General features: G+C 43.3%; 1 protein-coding gene and 1 long non-coding RNA gene across 2 annotated transcripts; one reads left to right on the plus strand and one right to left on the minus strand.

The window, feature by feature from the left end:
* Positions 1-915: 915 nt before the first annotated feature.
* LOC125011768 lies at positions 916-12,850 on the plus strand. The gene is made up of 2 exons (XR_007113223.1): positions 916-2,723; positions 2,866-12,850. It is a non-coding gene; the product is annotated as an uncharacterized LOC125011768 (long non-coding RNA).
* On the minus strand, positions 12,044-21,261 carry LOC125011767 (TBC1 domain family member 10A-like). The gene is made up of 9 exons (XM_047591085.1): positions 20,569-21,261; positions 19,025-19,124; positions 17,649-17,756; positions 17,224-17,330; positions 16,999-17,113; positions 16,342-16,407; positions 15,713-15,902; positions 15,468-15,622; positions 12,044-14,678 (listed from the first exon to the last, which is right to left on the minus strand). Exons 1-9 carry the CDS (start codon positions 20,748-20,750, stop codon positions 14,160-14,162), a joined length of 1,542 nt encoding a protein of 513 aa, XP_047447041.1. The 5' UTR covers positions 20,751-21,261; the 3' UTR covers positions 12,044-14,159.
* Between the last annotated feature and the right edge of the window lie 205 nt (positions 21,262-21,466).

Here is a 21,466-nt window from a genome sequence, read left to right on the forward strand (position 1 = left end):
CACACACACACACACACACAAAAAGATGTTGCCTTTGGGGCACAGTGCCCAAAGCAAGTACTGCTGATCTCTGAAGAATTGAAGAAACAAGGGCAAGGCATTCAGGGGCTCCCTGTAAGCAATTATCCTGGCATGCATACACACACATACAAAGACTACGGTCAGTCAGTGGGGAACGGCTTGACTCCTCAGGCTCTGGGTCTTCAAACACACCCTCTTCCTGTTTTCATAAGCAGAAAACAGGAGTAGCAATGGAGAACAGCAGAGGAGAGACACAGCAGGGTGAAGGTGAGACCTAAGTATCATTACTCAGCGGGCAGGAAGAGGCCACAGCCTGCATAGTTCATAGTGCCTGTCTTAGATACAGTGACAGCAAATGAATTGTCAACTATTTTAATAATCGGTCTCTTGTTTTAGTCATTCTTAAAGAAGAAAGGCACCACTTTGGCACCAGTTTCTGAAGCCATGTAATTTATTGCTTGTCTTTCCTCAATAAACTCAGAAAAGCTTCTGTGGACATGAAGTGCAATAATACACACAACTGTAAAAGAGAAACAATAAGAAAAACGTGACTATAAATACACATTAAATGCTGATGTTGGAGGTTATGTTTTTGCAGATGAGGCACCAATATCTTAAGGATGAGAGGAAGGTGAGGAGAGGAAGTGTAAATCACATGCATGTGAGTGGGCATTGATAGGGTGATGGAGGTCATGAGCGAAACTCACAGCATAATGCCTGAGTAATGGTCCCTGTGCACTCAAGCCAGGGTTGGGGTGTCCTAAGCCCACAGTTTTGCCACATAAAAGAAGAAAAGGAAACCACCACCGCTTTTAACCACTGGCTTTTATCCACAGGCCCGAGGAGCGCAGACTGAACGTCAACAACGTCGAGTATTTTACAAAGTAGGGGAAATAGAGGGAGATAATTGCATCAACATGAAAAGCAAGCTGAGGTATAGGTATAAGAGGGGGTTCAGTGTATGGTTTTTAATGTCCCGCAGAGAGGGTAGTAGAAGGAGGAACACTTCAAAAGACTGCCACACTAGACTCTGTCTCTGTGTTACGAGTCTCAGGAAAAACATTTCCTCTTTGCAGAAAATTATTAGTCCGTTAATAATAATAATGAAAACAGCAAATGAGTCATGATGTGAATAAGAACACTCTTGCTGTCTTTTCCTGGAACTTGAGAAACGTCACTAGTGTTTTCTCACTTCTGTGTTGCGAGTGTGCACCGCGAGGAAATCCTGTCCACAGGAGGCTACTGTAATGTAAAACTGTAAATTTAAGCACCAAACTGGGTTCTAATCAGCAGAATACAGTACGGTATTCAACAGTGTGAAGACTGTACAGGCTGGTCAGACGGCTCCTGTCGTCACACCAAGTGGATTCCCTGTTAATATGACTTCCTGAGGGGCCCCTGGATCCTCGACTACCAGTCATTAATTATGCTTTCAGCAAAGAAAGCTCGCCTCTTATCTGAAGTGACGCCAGCCAGACATGGTATCAGCACGTATGATACATGTGGAACGTTTTATTCATGGCCAGCTGTAACAGAGTTATTTAGAGATAAACAGAAAGTTTTATACTTTTGGCGGCAACCCGATAGCTGGCGCTGGTTTGATGCCAGCTGGCTGCATGTCTTCTCCTCTCTCCTACCCCATTACTTATGCGGTTCCTTCCACTTATTCCTATCAAAAAGATAAAGTTATATAAGCCCCAAACCCATACATGCTTCTTCTTCTCCCCCACTGTCTGCACTTTGTGACATCCTCACATCTGCTCAGTGGTGAGGAAGGCCTTCTCCTCTGACGACAGCAGCCTCTCCCATGGCGTCAGAGTGATATCTGAAGCCTGCAGGCCAGCGGAGGAGAGAGATGGAGCCCCAGCTGGACTAACTCCACCTCGCCATCTGGGTCCAGGCCTTGTTACAAAGCACTGAGCCACGTGTGCTGCAGCAGGCACATGGATCCATCCACCCAACAATGGATCATTCATGCTTGAAGGTGCTACTGTATTCCACACATATAAGTCTGTGCATAGAACCAGAGGTAACTGAAGTGATTTTGCTTAACAGGTCAGAGTTCATGTTGATGTGACTCTAAGTGGGGTTTACCATAGTCAGAGGATACTCCATGGTGTCCAATTTAGTAAATCCCTTCAAGTATCAGATAGCACACAGCTAAATCTAATTGCTTTTTATTCTAAATTGTGCACTGACCTGTTTGTCTTGTCTTTCCAAACTGGTGTAGATTTAAGTAGCCTGCCTTTGCTGACATCTGTGAGAAATTAAGGAGCTTGGCGAATGGTCAGTTCAGAGTATAGTGTTTATTATTAACAGCTTGCTTTTAGTTGTGGCGGCGTACCATCAGTTCCATCAGAACCGGGTAATAATGACCACTTGTGCTTCATCTCATCTCGAAGCACCTTCGCCATCAGACGTCTTTCATCCAGCACAGCCTCTCTTGTGTGGCAAATTTCTTTCTAACATGTAATTATTCACAGCAGGCCACTGTTAGTTCATGTGCCTGCTAGATGTATGTCACCTGTTGTTCACACAACCAAACGTCTATACAAGGCCTGTTGCTCCCCCTACCCTTCCTGCGCCTGTGTCTTTGATCAATAATTCTGTGGCCAACCAGCAGCCATCAATATGGGCACCAGAGAGGGGCTCATTGTCATCTAATTACAGACCTACTGCTTCATGACCGAGCCGGTGCCTGAGTGAGTATGATTAAAAGTCAGCTGGGGCATGCCTCGGGTCTTTCAACTGGAACCAACAGCTTGGAAGCACGGCAAAGCCAAACAAAGTTCTCCTCAGCACGTTTGATGCAAAAGCTTTAAACATTACGCTCTCTTTTCGCAGATGAAGGTTCACAGAAGTGAGGGGTAACGTGATCGAGCACCTAATTTGTGATTAAATTGAGAGCACCTGTGGCATCTGGAGGGGTCGACGCTGAGTCACACACTGAGTTCATCTTCAGAGAAGGGAGCCAAGTGTTAGGACAATGGCGCCGTGAGAGGGACAGTACCATGTGTCCGAGACCATTGTTTGACTTAAGTGAGGTGAAAAGACACCGAACACAACAGGATATTGAGTGTGCATGGCCGCCTGCATTTACGGTACGCCTCAAGCAGATGATTAATAAAAGGAAAAACACAAAACAAGAACCGTGAAAAGGAGTTCTAAAATAAACACACGAAAAACACAGAAGAACCACAAAAATGTAAAATTACTATGAAGAGATACAAAAAAACACCCACAACTGAATAAAGTAAGGCTAATTTAAGACAAATAGACACAAAATGAGTGCCTGAATTGACCACTACAAACTGTGTGGTGTTGTTAGATGACAACACCACACAACCAAAACAATGGGAGCACAAACTGTGGGAAAAGAGAGGCAGAACGAAGACACATCGATGCGAAATGACTGCAGAGAGATTTCCGCAACATGTGCGTGATATGCGGCAGTTGTGTGTCTCGTTCGGTCTGTGAGTCTTGCAGAAAAGACGAAGGATCAGTAAATATGCATTTGATTTGTAATTCTATAGCAGATCAGTTTGAGGCGGTCTTGTAGGTCATATTAAACCTACCGTGTAGTGGTGGATGGACAAGCTTTTTTTTTTTTTCCTGAGGGAACTCACAGGAACTACCTTCTCTTTTATTATCTTTCCTGCTATTATCACTGGCAGCGCCTGCTCGCTCTCTAATCTCCACGGCCAGCGCGGCCCGCACGCCATCCCGGTATAACTCCTCATTCTCAGGGGCCCGCTCCCTCATACATCCAGCTTCCTCCAAGGCCATTCTCCTCATATTACCTTGCAATTCATTCAAAAGCATCAGATAGCACAAATTGAGCACTTGGTAGGCTGAGAAATTGGAGTCACATTTGACCCCATCCAGACTGAAAAAAAAAAAGCACCTCACTGTATCTACTTGTTAGTGCGCCTTATAACCTCACTTAAATGGAAAGGGCAAACTCAATTAAGCATCTCTGGCTCGCTCATCTGTTCATGTGTTCCTCGGTGACTTTAGCATTAGCGCTTTCGTCTCATCTGCATAAATCATGTTTCTTCATATATCATCATCTGAGAGTCAGAGCAGATGCAAGTCTGTGATTGAGTTTAGGTGACAACAGCACACACATGCAATCATGACCACGACAAGATTTATGAAATGGGATAATGAGTTCATATTAATGCATGAACATACCCCGAGCTGAAGCTCAAACTCCAGATGTGCTCTTCTGTGGCTTCATTGACTCCAGTTACACCAAAGTTATTTCATCCCAGGAGGTGGATTATTTTCATTACAGTAAAGGTTGAAAGTCATGAATGCAGTGCATTAAATTTAAATTAAAACAGAGTACACCACTTCAAGTCAGTAATTACAGTATCAAAGGGGAATCAGTCATTGTGACTAAACAAAAGTTCCCTAATTAAATAATAATCATCATCATTAACTTATAAATGTTCTGCTCTTTTTCTTTTGAACTATGTTAAAGTGCCAGTCTCAAACATTATAAATCAAAGATACATTTACCTTATCATTGCCAAAAAAAAAGTTACTGTAAATGTAATCTGTTTAAAGGGTGAGTTTGGCCAACCGAACAGACTGCTGCAGTTTCAAAATAAAAACATTTAAGTGGCAAACTACAGTTGACATTTGTGAAGTATTACCAGCAGATTCAAAGTGGTACGGATGTTTTCTGACAGAGGATCAACTTCAAATATTCTAGGGGTTAATGGAGCAAAAATTAACAGCTGCAGTGAGCTGCTAGATGAAGAGCTGCAGACAGCAGGCTGCAAACTCCCTGCCCTTGGAATGATTTATGCAATAAAGATGTTGTTATGCTGCATTTGCTGTTACCACCAATAACTACATGTGTCATCAAACCAACCTGGACTGACTTCTTTGAGATGCTGTTACTTCTTTTATTTATTTTTTTAGCCCTATCCTTCTCTAAACCATCATCTAGGCTGACATTGTTGTGCTGCACAAAGAAACCCGTACTGCATTTAGTATGACTTTAGAAGAATGTTTCATTTATTCAGCAGTTTGAATGTTTGGGCCTGGAGCATTAATGTCTGTATTCGCTGAGGGAAGGGGTTGGCATTACTGATCTAATCAACATTAAGTCCTTGTGAGTCTTAATACAGTTTAAACTAACAATATATTGAGACCAGATCCGGCCCAGGGCTAAAACTGGAACCTGCGGTCTATAACAGCAGTGTTAACAGGTCTCAGCCCAGCCAGGAGAGGAAGGGGCTTTGTCCACTCAGCTCTGAAGACACAACACCGTCTGTGCTGACACACGAGCTGCCGTTTCATCCCCGCAGCTCATTGTAAATAACAGAAAAGCTCTTTCAATGGGAAACAAACCTGCTTTGTGTTCCTCCGTCCACACATCTAAACTACTCAAGTGCTGCACGCCGGTCTTCCTCACAGCACTGGACTCCGGGGCCAGTTCTTTTGGAGGGGCTCCGTCTGTGCTGCTAAACATCAAAATTGCTGGTCAGGTTTATTGCTCCTGCTCTGTGATGCTCAGGTTTCCCCTCATCTGGTCTACATAAGACACGAGTCGAAAGCACGTGTTGGCTTCAGTTTGGTGTCTGATTTAGGATGGAGGTGAGGATCCAAAAATATTACAACACTTCTGACGTATAGCATCTGTCCATGCTTATAGATTTCCATGAAAAGGGTTCAAATGAGCATGCGTAAAAACAAAGGTACTATTGTTCCGGTGTAATGGTAGTTAGACTTTAAATGATCAAGTCTAGTAGCAATGACTTGCCTCATCTCTCACTTATTGCAAGAAAAGAGACTTTGGCTACTTCCAATCATATAAATATTCATAATTATAAATTATTATAAATGACTATAAACCCAGGTTAACAAACTGGAGGAGATGTTGTCACACTTACATAAAGTTGGACGAACAGTTTTTATACAGGAGTTTTGGGCCCGATTAAGAATACAGATAGAGTCTGAGATTAGGATTTGAAGTACACAACCCTTAATCTAAATTTCCTTTTAATTGCAACAGTGCCATGTAGGCTAAATGTTAGGACATTTTATAGTTAAAAATAAATTTGCCACTACTCTACCACTAGAGAATAGAATGGAAACATTATTAACATGTGCGTTAGTTACAGTACGTACTTCAATCCCTTGCCATTTATTATACTTTGTAACATCTGACCATATCTGACAGGACTGTGGTGCCACGCCAGACATTAAACGTTACTGATTTAAAACCATCTGCGAGGAGTTTTTTTTTTTTTTGTATGACACACACACATTCATCTCAGCTCTTTTTCCCAGCAGCAGAGCCTGTCTGCAGCGCTGCAGTGTCCTGGCACGGTTTTAATTATTAAGTTATCCACTAACAGCGTCTCTGTCTGGAAGAGTCCATCTGCCAGCCAAGAAGAAGAAGAAGAAGATACAGGAGCTGGTGAGTGATAAATCATCTGAACCGTGAGATGAAATTCTACTTTTTTTTCTCACTTTTATTTGCATTTTAAGTTGTGTACATGTGTGCATCTGTCTCGTGCCCAGAGTCAAGAGACTTTAAGGTTAAGAGAGCAGCAAACATGTACACAACTTAAAACACAAATAAAAGTGAAAAAGCCTTTTGACTCTGTGCATCAAAGTGCACTGTGCTTTATCATAGGTGATAAGGTTCTCAATCAATTTGCATCTTATATGAAAAAGTGCTGCATAAAGACATTACTGCAACACTGGAACTACAATCTCTGCATTTCTCCTTGTAATTGCATTATTTAATATTTGTGTGTGATTTATAAGACATTTTTTTCTGTTCCTGTTTCCTAAGCGCTGGTCTATCTTGTGAAAGAGATGCTTGTATCAATGGGACGACGCGTTTAAATATAGGATTAAATAAAAAGTTTTGATGCTGTATGCGGGTGAAGATATGTTTCACTTGCAGCATCCGTCTAACAGTATGCATATGTGTAGCCATGGTATGGTGAAGTGCTTTGGCAGAGAACCTTTAAACCATCAAACAGCAGCGTGTTTGTTTTAAATCCTTAAGTGTCGATGGAGAACCATCAGTCCAGCCGAGAGTTGACAGTATGGGTCATCAAAGAGCCTTTACTGCTACCGTGTCTCACAAAAAACTCCAAACAATGGCAGGAAGGGGCTGCAAGTCTTCAGGAGATGAGCCACACACAAACATCTTCAAGCAGGATTCATCAGACTGGCGCTGGGGTTGAGGGGGGTCCATCCATTTCCTGTTTTTACCTCCCGGCGAAGCGGCGACAAGGGCGTGCGTGTGCCACCGTCGCTAATGACTTAAGACTTGTAAGGCGCAGCTAACACAATCATTCAATGCTCTATTATGCCCAGCAGAATGGAAGTGGTGCAGACTTCCCTGGATTTGCGCATATTGTGTATTGGCGGCAACGTCATCTCGTCATTAGTGGTGACCAGAAATGATGCCAGTGACCGTGTGTCTCCAGCTACCGACACAATGGTTTGTTAACAGTCTCCCAACTCAGAGGACATCCTCCCCATATGGCCGAGAGAGCCTGGCTCCAATACTAATCTGCTCCCACTGTTTATAAAATAAACAGGCCCCTGAACACTAACCTACAGCCCGCCCACTCCTGCACCCTCTACTCTACATCTGGCTGACCTTTGACCTGAGCCGTTTGAACAGTGTTTCCTGTCCAGTGCAATGTGAATACAGTGTAATGGCAAAATCAACACTGTAGACATTTTTTTAGGAGGGGATTACCAACACATCCGCGCGGAGGTGGCACATGTGGCAGCCGCCATCGCACACATGAGCACAAAAAAAAAATTAAAAATGGAGGACTCATGCTAGGCTGTAAACAAGCACTCATTTAGATAAGGCTCTGTTTAGTGGTGTTAGGTTTCTTCTAATGACGAAATCCGTGGTATTCTTTTTTCCAAAACAAGGATCTTCACGCACACATCTCCAGCAGACACCCCCGCCCCGTCTTGGTGGGAGCCTTCTAGGCCCGCTGGTGGAGGACTGAGAAGAGATAAGCCCGTGGTCGGCCTCCATCAACACATGAGGCTTTCCAAAGCGAGTAGAGTTACAGACAGGCACTCCTCTGGGGCTCAGTGGGAGTGGGAGCGGGCTGGGACGGAGCTGCTCAGACATTGGTAGGTTGTTAATCTGCCCCCAGCCGGCCTGCTGATGCCCACCATCTGTGTCTGTAACTCATCACCCCGCCGCCAGGAGCCTCCGCAGGCACACACACAAGTAAACAAACTCCCAGAGAGAGCCATTTAACGGCTAATTCTCTACCTGGCTTAGGTAATTGCTGATTATCAGCGCCACCCAAAAAGCGGAGGACGGGAGCTAGCGGAGACATAGGGTATAAGGGGGAGCCAGATGTGAGAAGGGGACCATTAACTTTCGGGTTGTTTCATCGTCCTCATTAAGAGGGGCATTTGTGCCAAGCCAAACAGAAATATAGCTCAATCAGGACACAAGTATGTGAAGAAACTACTGTGACAGGTTTAATTACCACCAGCAGGGATTCTAGTCAACAGACTTTCGGGAGTGTCAGGAAAACTGTGGGCTGCTGGTTATGCTTCATTTACTTGACAAGACTTCACAGTCATAATTGCGCAGGCCTCTGGCTCCACTGAGCCAGGGGATGTAAAGGGTTAAGAGGTCAGGAGGATGGGCGCAGCACAGGGGTGGGGGGACAAACAGGCGGAGATTAAGCGAAACGCCTGAAACTCCTCAAGGAGTATGACAGCCGCACAGGTGTGCAGCACTTACCCCCACGTAACCCCCACACACACCCATCGTTTGGGGCTGAAGTATCCCTTGGGCGTAGCAGCAGGCAGGTGATTAGCAGATACAATTACTATGCCTCACTTAGCTTTGCACCGTTCAGTCTCGTGGCTGAATCTTACTGACAGAGACAAGTCGGTCGCTCTATGTGAACTGAAGGCTGAGCTGAATGACTAACTTTTTAAAAATCTGTGCGAAATAGTTGGACGGTGATGCTGTGTCATTTCTGTTTTGTGTAAGAGGTGAAGCGAAGGCTATCAGTGCATCTATTGTTTTTTTTTGTAACAAAAGAGATCAGATATTTTCTCAGAAACATCGCAATTGTTTCAATGTATTCAAAGTATGTATGTAGGGTTGAGTGTTTTTTTCTCATGGCTGTTTCCAATCCAATGTTACTCACCTCGAGGGTCTTTTCAGTTCAGCACCCCCCCTCCTCAACCCAGTAATTTTCATACAGTCCCTAATGCGGTGCGGCGCGTCCACAGGGAGTAGCTCGAACGAGAGCTGTGATGACATTTAAAGCACTTTGCTAAATGCACTCATGAGAATTTTTGGGTGTTATTCCATGTTAAATTTACCCGCTAAGTATCATCCATGTCTGTAGCCATTTGGACACCCTAAATAGAAGTACGCTTATACAATGGAAACAGCACTGGTGCCAAAACTGCACTTCCAACACAGGCAAACTCTAGCCTATGTTACAGGATAGTTGAGACTGCAGGCCCCGCTCCAGACTAAAAAACATTAACAGGTATTTATAACATTATTCAGCAGCGGCCTCCTTTTGGGATGATTTACAATAGCTCACAGGGGCCAAACGATTGAAAACATTTATGTGGGAGCTGTTATGTTTTCATCCAGACGAGACCTACACGCCCAGGCAACCAGTATTCAAACTACACTATATTAAAAAGAAAAAGTAGACACAGGTAATTTGGTCTGGATGTGGACAAGTGCCAAGTCGTCCATAATGTTAAGGGAGGAAGATAAAAGTGAGGGCTTTTCCTCTGGCAGATGAACATAAGAGGTCCACACAGAAAGAACAACACAGCCATGATTCAATTATGCGCCCTGGAACCCAACACACGGATCCCTCTTCTTAGTGCCTCCTGCACGAAGACTAATGTTTTCCCTAGGCGCAATAAATAATGTTTTATTCCCTCTGCCACGGAAAGTTCACCTGCACGGACGATCACGGTGTCTGCCCTCGTATTTGTTACTGCGGCCTTTTAATTTGACCTGAGTCAACCTGTCATGCTCCATCAAACGTGGGAATCGGATACCTCAGGAACACAGGCGCCTTTGCTTTACGTTATGCCCCACTACCACCACCACCACCACCACCACTGCCGCCGCCCAGTGCCTCAACACACTGAGCCTGGGAGAAAGTCACCCGCATCACATGAATCAAGCACTGTGACAGGGGTCCGTTGGGTCTGGGATCACACGGAGGATCACAAGTCTCTCTTTTTACTGCTCCCTCTCCCGTCTCTGTTAGCTGGGGATGAGAGAGGCGGGATGGCCGTCTAAAGGCATATATTTCCGTTGATGGAGAGATAAATCAGATCATTTCTGGAGTAAGGAAGAGAGCACAGAGGGAGCCTTCTTGGTCACCCCCCTTTGAGATGTAAATGGCACGGTGGCACTGAAAGAGGGCCAGGTGTCCGATGCAAAGAGGGAAAGCGTGACGGTGCATGCATTCCTCAGGGACCTAGACCATTAACTGTTGCCGTGCCTCGTGTGCGCAAACATCAGATCTCATAATGGCCTGTAATGGCCCTGGTGGACACACTTTATAAGTATGATTAATAGCTATTGACGGGGTTCCCCTTCAAGGCAGATAGACAATACTCATGTCGACACAGAATACAGCAGATTAAGTAGCAACTACCACTGTGACAATTTCCAAATGACGTGTAACTTGCCGCCTTCTGTTCATCGCCGCACTGAACCCTTGACGACCAGAGGTCAACAGCTGCAGCTCACACCTTGCTGGACGATTAGAAATCAGTTAGTGGGCTTAGAGGGGTCATCAAGTCAGCAGTTTGCAGTGAACTCTGTAAAGCCTGAGGCAAAAACCTCAAATATCCCACACCTCAAGGTGGAGACAAGAGGCATTAGGCAGCTCAAATAGTGAATTAAGAAAAGAATAGCAACCCGTTATTAGTCCAAACGAGGAGAGGGAGTGGGAATGGCCTCTTTGGGAAGGGTTAGGGGTTCAAGCTGAAGAAAAAGCCTTAAAGGAGAAAGGTCAAATATGTCGTAGAAACACTCCTACAGCAGCTTTACAATCTTCCCTTCATTTCTGGGATGCCCAGACATACAGACACCAGACCATGGACTCCCATTTGATAAGACCTTGCACCATGTCGTCCTGTCTTAGATGATGTATTTGACATGATGCAGAATGAAACCGTTACACAGTTCTCCCATTATAGTATCAGTGATAATGAAAATTAACTAATCTTCCGCTCTTAGACCAACACACTGAGAACAATGCAACGTAGACATTAGCTAGTGGTGGAGTTATTCCACCCCAAATTGAACTAATAAAAAACAAATGAACAACACAAGAAAAAAACCCAATGTGTTTTATGTGTCCGGACATTCAGTCTAATCCTAAAAAGTGAGTGGCAGGATGCAAAGGGAATTTTTATTTAAAAGTTGACTGACAGTTTCCTAAGAACATGTTTATAATTGTATAATATAAGATGAAGTCCATCCATTAAAACCCTTTAGTCCACCCCACCGTGTTGTTAGACATGCTGTCTGATTTCTTGATAGTGTATTTTTTTTTTAAGCCAGATATATTTGTATACACATTGTATTTAGTAAAAGGCAACTATTACTACCAGAGGGGAACAAATGATAATTTCATTATCATCAAAATAGTTTTATTCTTTAGTAAAGAAAGTGAGCTTACTTTGAAATTTGTTTGTACATTGTCTACATGCAGGTAATTTATGAGAATATTGACCATAATGCATTTCTTACTAACAGCTTATTAAAATTAATATGCAGCTAAATGGAAAATCTAGAGCTTTTATTTCTAAATGCCACTTTGTGGCGCTTTTTAGATTAGTGTTCTAAGCTAAACTATTAGCTGGTTATATGTTAGTAGGAAGATCACCGATATAAAGTACTGATATCAATACATTCTCTGGACTCAGAAATAAGAAGTAAACCACTTTAGGTTATGGCTCTGGACAAATTTACGGAAAAATAAATAGTGGGCAAAAATGGTCACATGTATTTGTACATCTTTATTCAAAAGTAGAGATGTCACGTCACCATTAGCTGTGGCGCGCTTCAACATGTTATGGAAAAATGTAGTTAAGGTAACTGCTGATCCGTGTTACATGTGCTGCAACATTAATAAACGTGTACAGTAATGAAGACATCTTGTTTTGTCACACATTGTGAAACACTGCCTCGTTTCGAAGCGATGACTGTGGTGCCCCATCTGCTGGTGAACACAAGACACTGCACAGGTAGAAAGCTTAACATGTCCAAAGACTCTTGTTATACAATGCAACAGAAATGCTTTAAGTTGGCTTTACGCTAAATTTAACATTAAACTCATGCCCCGTGGTTGTCAACTATCTCTTTCAGAAGGCTAGTGTAAATGGCGAAAAATAATACCCATCAGTCTTCTCAGATTAACCTTTTTCTCCTAGTGTTACAAATATTGACCTAAAGTGGACTGGTCCCAGACAGCTTTTGCCATTTCTGTAACTGCTCAATAAAATATAGCAATAAACGTTGAGAAACAGATTTCAAATTACAAAACAGTTATTTTTTACATGAAATATATCTACACAGAGCATTAAATTAAAATGTAACATGAGTGAAATGTGATACAAGCGACTTAAAACTACAGAGTACAGGTGAGTGGCTGCTTGCTAAACGTCATCCTTTTAATCCCCACTGCTGTTTATAACTGACCTACACATGCAGAATTATACACACAAACACATTTCATATGTGTGCTCGTGTTTGTCAAAACTCCCTTTGCGACTGTTACGCAAGTTAGAAAAAGATTAAGACATATAAAAGGATTGTCACGTTTTAGGGGGGGAAAATAGCTTCATAGCAAATGTAAATCTCCGTATTTCCCAAAAAAAATGAGGCAGGTTCTCTCAAGAAAAATATCCCAGTAGATCTTGAAATCCCATGATCCCCTCCTGACCGTGTGCACAGGATAAGCTTGGTCACAGGTAACAGGTCGTAGATGGTCTCTGAACAGTCTTGGTTTGCTTTGGAAATTCTAGCAAAATATCATACAAAAATAGACACGACATCTCAGTGGCTCCGACTTGAGCAGTGCCGAGAGGAAGGTCAGCACCATTAGGTGATCTGCGATCGCTCAGTGTCCAAGGGCCGACGGGGAAACACATGCACGAATACGTGCATCATGCTTATTAGCATTTGGCAAGAGACAGCGTTTAAATTGACGAGCTTTTAAGAAGGCAGGAATGTGTCATACAGTGAGGAATGTCCAGTGTTCTCCTCTCTGCTGCCCGAGTAACATGAATTACTGCTGCTCCAAAGTGGCTGGAAGCGCCTGGCACAGTGAGGAGTTAATACCGAGCTGAACCGCAGCAGCTCAACCGACTCTGAAAAAAAGTGACCATCTGTGCACTAGCAGGGCATAAACACACACATACATACCACAAATCAACTGATCAAATGTAATTGCCCTCTAAATAATTTGAGAAGCTGATTCAAAATTAGGATTATAAAACATGATGCAAAGAAAAGTGAGGCTTAGAATAACCTCTCCTGTGTCCAGGCTTACTAACAGTAATGTAACAGGAAGCACAGCTGGAACTACGAGGCTGCCCTCTAGTGACCAAACTCCATATTGAACTACAATGACTTGAAACGTAACTTTATAACAATTTGCATCTTGCGCTGCACAGTATTACCAGTGAAATCTAGTGTTGAATTTGAAACGCGTACAAATTCGCATAAGCAATGGCACCTTATTATTCTTTACGTCCCACTTAGACCTTTCAGCACTTTACTCCCAGTATCTCAGTAACTTGTCTCCCTTTCATAAAGAATACTAAGCCTTACGGTCTGAATAACAGCATCAAGCATCAAGAGGAGGCAACAGCAGCTTCAAGTTGACAAACGGCAAAAGCATCAAAGTAGTTCTACACTTAGCAATGACGCTTTAGTGTATGCTAATAATATCATAGGCAAAATTGGGTTTAGGATGAATACAAAATAGTCCCTTAGTAGAATAATAGTAATGCTGGCCAGTCAGAAACTTTGGCACTGATGGCTGGTTTTTGAATGGAGGGTGCTGGTGCTTTGTCCACACACATACAAACAGAGAGACAGTGCTGCAGAGCTACAGGTATGTATCCTGCTCTGTGCTGCTAAGGCTTTGTGTGGATCGCTGAAGAGCAGATTCTTTGGCGGGACCAACGTCTGTTGGAGGTGCTTTCTGTTGGGGAGGTGAGTCCGTGTTGTTTTGTGGCACAGCATCTGGAATCATGACGGGAGGTGGGGCGGGTGGGTCGGAGGGCGGAGGAGGAGGGTCACTCGGGATAGGGTAGGGATTAGGGTACGGATTAGGGATCTCCACGACGGGCTGAGATTTTTTCATACTCTCCTTCTTCTTCTTCTTACTCATCCTCTCCTCCTTGCCCTTCTTCAGCTGCAGCGCAGACGGAGGCCCCTCGAGTATGATAGTGGGGTTCTGCAGCAGGTCCTGGTGTCTCGGTGGCTCAGCCCGCATGATGAGCTGAGCACCGTGCATCCTCGGGGGCGACTTGAAATTCAGCTCTCCGTGCTTCTTCTTCCAGCGCTTCAGCTGGGTGTGATGCTCTCTTTCCACGTCTCGCGCCGTCACTGGCACCTCGAGAATCTGGATTGGGAAAAGACACGTCACCGGGTCACAACCGGACTCGCACAAAAGGCACCGAGAACAGGGCCGCTGTGGCTGGAAAATACTGTACGTTTCTTGCGTGTTCGGCCACTGTGCTAGAAATGTGAACTTTGTCAGTAAATGCCAAAGGGTCTTAGAGTGCTGTGGTCACTCACAGTGAAGCCAGCCCTGCATATAAGAGGGAGTATTGTTATGGCAGACAGAGACTCACACAAAGCTCAGCGCAGGAACCAGACACTGAACAACCAGCACTCTGCTCAAGATATCGGTTAATCACTTTAATTCACTCTCTCTGCTCTCAGGCTTGTGACTGCAGCTCCCTGTCTGGTATCTGCTTTAGCACAATGTAGCATGCCATTTGAAATACTATTCCTGTTGTAAAAATATGGAAACTACCGTCTCCCATACATCACATTCTCTCTCTAGAGTGTATGTTATAGATCAAGCACGACAAGCCAAGAGATGAGAAGTGAGTTATAATCACTCCTAAAAAAGATGAACATGAAGAAAAATCAACTACATCTAAGGTTTTGGGCCATGATTTTTACCCATGTGTCTCATCAAAAACTGAACCCAATATAGATTCAGCTTTTGGATACAGACCAAATTCAACTCTAGGTGTATTTTACAAAGTTAGTGGAAATAAAAGGTCAAAATCAACAATGTACTTTTCTATGAACCTTTCTGCAAAGTAAATAGTTAATGACAAGACATCTGGACAATGACTTAATAGTTTCTCAGTACACCACGTTTATCCTTTGCACTCACGTCTCGGACGAGGAAGCCCTCTTGCATGTATCGAGGCTCTATGGCCTTGAGGAGCTCCATGGTCTCATACTGGCCCTGACAGGCCTTCAGCTTCTCACGGGTCCCCAGCATGCATTTCAGCAGGACCAACCCCACACGAAAGATTATCTTCACTCCTGAAGGAGGAAGAAGAAACAAGTGTGAAGGTTTCAGTGCGTGAGTGTTCTTGTGTACCGCGTTTCTGCGATACTGTGTGCAGTTGGTACCGTCGCAGAGGAACATGTCCCAGACACGCAGCACGGACGCCCAGGGCAGAGTCCTGGAGAAGGCACACATAAACCATTCGGTCATGTAGAGGATGGGTTCGATCTTATGTTTCTCCAGGTGCCGGTAGGCCAGCGGGCAGACACGTCGCAGCAGAGCAAACAGGATCTCTCCGTCTAACTGTATAGCTTCCTAAAAAAGACACAGGTACGGAAGCATGAACAGAGAAAATAAAAACCCTAGCGGTCTGTATTGTCAGAACTGAAACCTAATATGCATGGTGATGTTTATCCCTTAAAATAAAACTGTATATTTATATAAAATTCATAAAAAAATAATATTACAGATACCCGGAGGTTAAATTATTGACACACAATGCTTTATTCATTTAATTAGCCATGAGGCAACCAAGCAGCCAATGTTAAGTTATGGTTTGACAAGACTGACAACGCCCCGCTGGTTTCACCAGAAAGCTACGACAACAACAAAAACACATTCCAGTTTATTGTAGATGGTTAGTTACTGTGGAAGATTGTTTTTGTAACCAAAAAGTCTAACGGAGTTATGCTCTCTTTGCATTTTCAACACCTGTTGATGTCATCATAAAAGCTTTCAGGAGTTTCAGTCTCACCAAGCCGGGGCTGTAGTAGCCAGGAAGATACTTCTCACAGATTTGGACCAGACCCCAGAATGCATCCTGTGGAAACAAATACAGACGACGTAAGGAAAAACTCACTGTCCTTTTTTAGAGGATTGTTCTTTCCTCACGTGAAACTTGGACAACAGTGGAAATGTTGTACACTTGTTTAATTCAGCCATATAGAAACACTTTTAAGCATCGAAAACTGACCATCTGGTGCACATGTTCTGCGGCAACGCACACACCACAGCTGGAAACGCTAAAGTGAATGAGTGAAATTTGTGTTTGCATTGGATTTTGATGTCAGATGACGCCCCAGACTTACTCTGTGGGTTTATAGATCTGGCTGCAATGCTATGGTGACTTATTATGGGTTAAGAAACTATAAACTCTTGTAAATTCATTATTCACTCTCTGGTGAGTGGCTCGTGGGTTTATCTGCAGATGACATCATGTGTACAGTGTGCTTGCTGTTCAGGATAAAAATAGACTTCTTCAAGGTCACAAATTACAAGTGAGTCATATAAAATAGAAAAAGGAACATGGGGTTTCTAGTTTTATACTGAATTCCAACGTTACAGACCAAAATAACTTTTGAACAGCACATCTGCATCAGAGAAGACAGTTTATACAATGTGAATGCAGTACCTCAGCAGGCATGTGCATAAGTAACACAGCAGCAATAGGAGCCTGAGCCTGGCAGTATCCCTCCTCTGGTCTGTAGAGCGTGTAGGCCTTCAGAACACGGAACAGGTCCTGCTGCCTGCACCGAGTCAAAACACAAACAGAGACAACGTTAAGATGAACTAAATGTCAAACTAGACATGGACATGAGTCCCAGAGTCTAATGTCAGATCACATCAGACAGCTTACCCGTGCCCTCCCCGTGACACAAACATCTCATGAAATGGAAACTGTCGATGGAGGTCTTTCTCGATCACATCGATCCATTTGGGGTCACCTGGCTGGTTGTCCAGCTCCTGACATACAAACACAGAGGACATGTGAGATCTTTTTACCAGAACTGTTTTCCAGAAACTTTCAGTGATAACATGAATACTTATTGGATTAAACGATTTGTATTAAATTAGTGTAAAACTGCTTATTTGAAAGGCAAGTTCTGAACCTAAAAGTGAGCTGGCTCCAGCCCTGTGCAATAAACATCAGGGTTCTCAAACAACCACTGATGCGTGACCATGGTTTCAGTAACAATTTCATGAAATTTAAAAAAGAAATGAGTCCTAAATACACCACAAAGCAAATCTGTAAGGAAGAAGTGAAAGAGGAAGTTCTCTGACCTGAAACTTTCCTTGGTTTTGCTCTTTCTTCACCTTCCCCCCTGACAGGTAGAGCCACGCACGGCCACGGAGGGCAGGAGGGATTCCTTTCTGGCACCGAAGCCTCACCTGAGACCCGAAACAACATTATTTCACCTAATAAATATCACCTCAGGGAAACTAGAATGGGAATGACTCAACGAAATCCAAGAAAGACGTTAAGCAATCTAGTCAGTGTACAGTCAGTGGAAAGTGGACCTGCCACATAGTATTGGTTCCTTTTCTTGAATTCATGCGAAACACATTTACTATGTAGTCCTGAAGGCTGACTGGCAGCTCACATTTAGGAGGATGTGTTAAGAATGAACAAGAATTAATACAACATTCTTCTACCTCAAAAAATCTAAAACAAAGAGGTTAATTAAATAAAGTGTCCTCGCGTTTATACAGTCCCTCTATTTCTGTAGGACACAGAAGAGTGGAGGGGTGGTTTAGTGGTTCTAAACTGCACATTTAAGTGTCTGTTACAGTAGATTTTCTCCCATCTCATCATTAAAATGTATTTACTTAAAATTTATTTCATAGCAGCAACACATTACAGGTTAAACTGGGATAACATACATGCAAACTCTCCATTAAAAACAATGTCTGGACACGTGGTTGTTTGATCTAATATATAAAGACTATAGATATATATATATAATGTTTGTGAAAACCTTCTGATATAAAGACCTCGGTACAGATATGCCTCCCATCGCTGCAGTAGTGTTCATTTCTAGACATTTTTGTATTTGTTTTTTCTGATATGAAGCTGGCAGACTTCCTGAAGGATAATACAGTTATTGCTGAACTCCTACTATCAATCAATGTAGCATAATAAGGGATAAGAAACAGGTACGGTAAGTGAAACTCCCTGCTGCTAATGTTGACATGTGTTGTTTAAATACATAGACAGATCATTCTTCATCACACCTATATTACAGAGTTGTCTCATAGGACAATCAAAACAGCCCCACCCTGAATCTGAGACTATTAATTTGTCACATGGGGCAATGAAGGGATGGGTTGTGTCTTGCTCGCTGCTGACTCATAGAAATGAGATGAAGCTGCAGCGCTGTAGTGAATCGCTCAGAGCGCTTCACGCAGAACCCGCCAAACAAGTAGAACTGCAAACAATGTGTTCACTTCTCTTGGTGCAATCAAGTACTTAAGCAATACTATGCACATTGTTTGATCATGTATATAAAAGCACTCAGGGCTAGAAACTGCTTACTGGAGACAATGTGATAGAGCTAAGCTCAAGAACCCTGTTAGACGAAGGTATAATAGGAGTATTTCAGACATAAAAACATGCCACGTGATATTTTGTTTCACTGAGTTAACACCCTGGTGCTGACCTTATTGAATCTCTTGATCATCCACTTGTCCCAGTGGCTAAGCATGTCCAGCCACTTCACCTCCCTTTGCCTGAGCACCTCGGGGGGCACGTCCTGAGCTCTGCGGGTGCAATGGTGAGAAGATGGAAAACATACATTTTAAATTTTGCACTTTTAATCACGATTAAACCAGATGAGACTGACCAATGCCTTAACACTTCTTATTTTTGCAAAAGGGCATGGGCAGGGTGAAAAAAGGCTAAGAATTTTAATTAAGTCCGAAAGAAACCTCCAGTTGGTACAGGCATAAAAAGGCCGTTGTTAGGGGGTTATTCCTTCGAGACAGCACAACACAGAAGAGAAAAGCTTAGAAGGAAGGCACCACATCGTTCCGCAAGCGTGATCAGATCTACATGTGTTATTATCACTCGTTTGCAGTCGGTAAATTGCGCAATGAGTAAAAATAGCAACTACTAGTTCTTGTTTTGAGGTGACAATAAAAGATGCAAACGCACATGTTGCCCAGCCAATTACGCAGCCTGTTCTAGCTCAGGGAGCTACAGTCAGGGTTTGCCTGCTTTATGATATAATTTAACTGCAAAAGGTTCAAAGCCAAATAAAAGAGAGAACTCTTGCAGGAAAAGGAAAACGTAAGCAAATCCAAGCTACATTATGAACCGGTCTGATGCTTTACCAAGTATGTAATTATCTCATAGGCACAAGCCTGTAATTGTAGGCCTCACGCGTCTTCAAAGAGCACTTCTTTTATTTATTTATTTTTAAATTTAGGGCAACCCTCTTTCAATTAAAAGTGTAAGCTGTGTGTTGTCAATCAGTGCAAGATGTTACACTCAGACTTCAGCTTCCACAGCCGTTACAGGGGGGTAAGTTACCTTCATTGCCAAAAAAAAAAAAAAAAAAAGTGTAAGTTAAACTCTGGGTTTGTGACTAAAACTGAGCCAAAAGAGGCCCCTCCAGTAATGGGGCACCCGAGCTGTGGCTTCTAGTCTGCCAAAACTTCAGAAAACAGGAAACTCCCAGCCAGCCGGTGCCTGGCGCAGCTTTCACCCCCTCCTTCCACTATTTCGGTGCTGTCATGTGTGCTTTAAAGCCGACAGTAAAAAAGAAAAGGAAGAAAACGGTATCTTGTCTCCAATAACTTAATTCAAACTAATCAGACAGTGAAAACTCCTCAATTTAGCTCCCGGCGCAAATTAAGTGTGAGTGGCAAATTATATCTCTATAAAACCGTATATTATGGGATTACGGAAGAAATATACACGTTTACATTCTACCTTCATGCATCTTGCTTTGACATTTGCCACAACGAGGGAGCCGTAAAAATGAATGTGCCACGCAGCTGGTTGGGAGCTCTGTTGTTTAGAGGCACCCAGAAAAGAACCACCAACACAACCTCCATTTCTAAATTACTGCCATGCATTCAACTTTAACTGCAAATTTACCACCCACGTATTATTTTTTTTTTAGCCAAGAGTACGTTGGAGCAACAACGAAGGGAAAGTCAATGAGAATGAATCACTGGAGAAGTTTGGAAACAAACTTACGACGCCTCCGAGTGCTGCTGAGCCCCACCAATAAATCCATATCTATCGGTCTGTCTGTCGCTGGTGAAGCCGTTGATCTCCGAGTCGGATCCCAGGGAGCTCTCGTCGTCAATGTGGCTGCTGCTAATAGTCCTGATACTCCTGGTATCCACGGACTGACGACCGTTTTCTATCTTGGCCATGGTAGCAACAAAGCTAACAGGCTAACGTTGACAGCTCCCGAGTCAAATCTGCTCTTCTGAATATGTTGTCGACTGCATCGACGCCATCATTTCTCGAGGCGGGTTAAACTTTCCAGCAATTGTTCTTGTAAAAATTACTTAACTGCGCGTCAACTGTGGGGCCACATCAAAGATCGTATGCATCAGCTGGCTAGGTTAATTTCGCTTATTTCCATTTAACATTAGCTAGCTAACGGTGGCTAGCTACCGTAAAGTTAGCCGTAACCGCTCGTGCCAACGCAGCCCAAAACTATTTCTAAACTCAGTCCGAAACAGTACAATAAACTACATTATCGCCTCAGTGTCCCCAGTTAGGTATTTACTAACTACACCAGCTGGTTACAAGACTAGTTCATTATGTCCTCAACTAACGGCGTCTTGGTGCGCTGCCCTGCTGCCTGTCATCTAGAGTTTACTGGACAGATTTCTTTCTGTCTCCCCCAGCAACAACAACCCGGCCTGCCGTCCTGTGTTCATTACCGTCGCAATGTTATGGCGAACCCTAGTGGTCATCTGTGATTCATTTAATACAACGAGTCCGTTGTAACGATTCTTGCACAAGTCGTATTCGTATTCTGCGTTTATTTAAAATAACAAGGAGGGAAAACAGTGTTTTCATTGTGAGGGCTGCGGCTTGTAACACTACTGAATTGTGTTTAAATATACTTAATTCTAAT

This window comes from Mugil cephalus, chromosome 8 (genome assembly GCF_022458985.1).
Source record: "Mugil cephalus isolate CIBA_MC_2020 chromosome 8, CIBA_Mcephalus_1.1, whole genome shotgun sequence".
Taxonomy (NCBI): domain Eukaryota; kingdom Metazoa; phylum Chordata; class Actinopteri; order Mugiliformes; family Mugilidae; genus Mugil; species Mugil cephalus.

What these genes read in the sequence shown, in the direction of transcription:
- LOC125011767 (XM_047591085.1), bottom strand. Translation starts at nt 20,750, where the DNA reads ATGGCCAAGATAGAAAACGGTCGTCAGTCCGTGGATACCAGGAGTATC. An exon ending in AAAACCAAGGAAAGTTTCAG is followed by an intron (nt 17,331 to 17,648) that starts GTCAGAGAACTT and finishes TTTGTATGTCAG; the next exon opens with GAGCTGGACAACCAGCCAGG. An exon ending in GGACATGTTCCTCTGCGACG is followed by an intron (nt 15,623 to 15,712) that starts GTACCAACTGCA and finishes TTCCTCCTTCAG; the next exon opens with GAGTGAAGATAATCTTTCGT.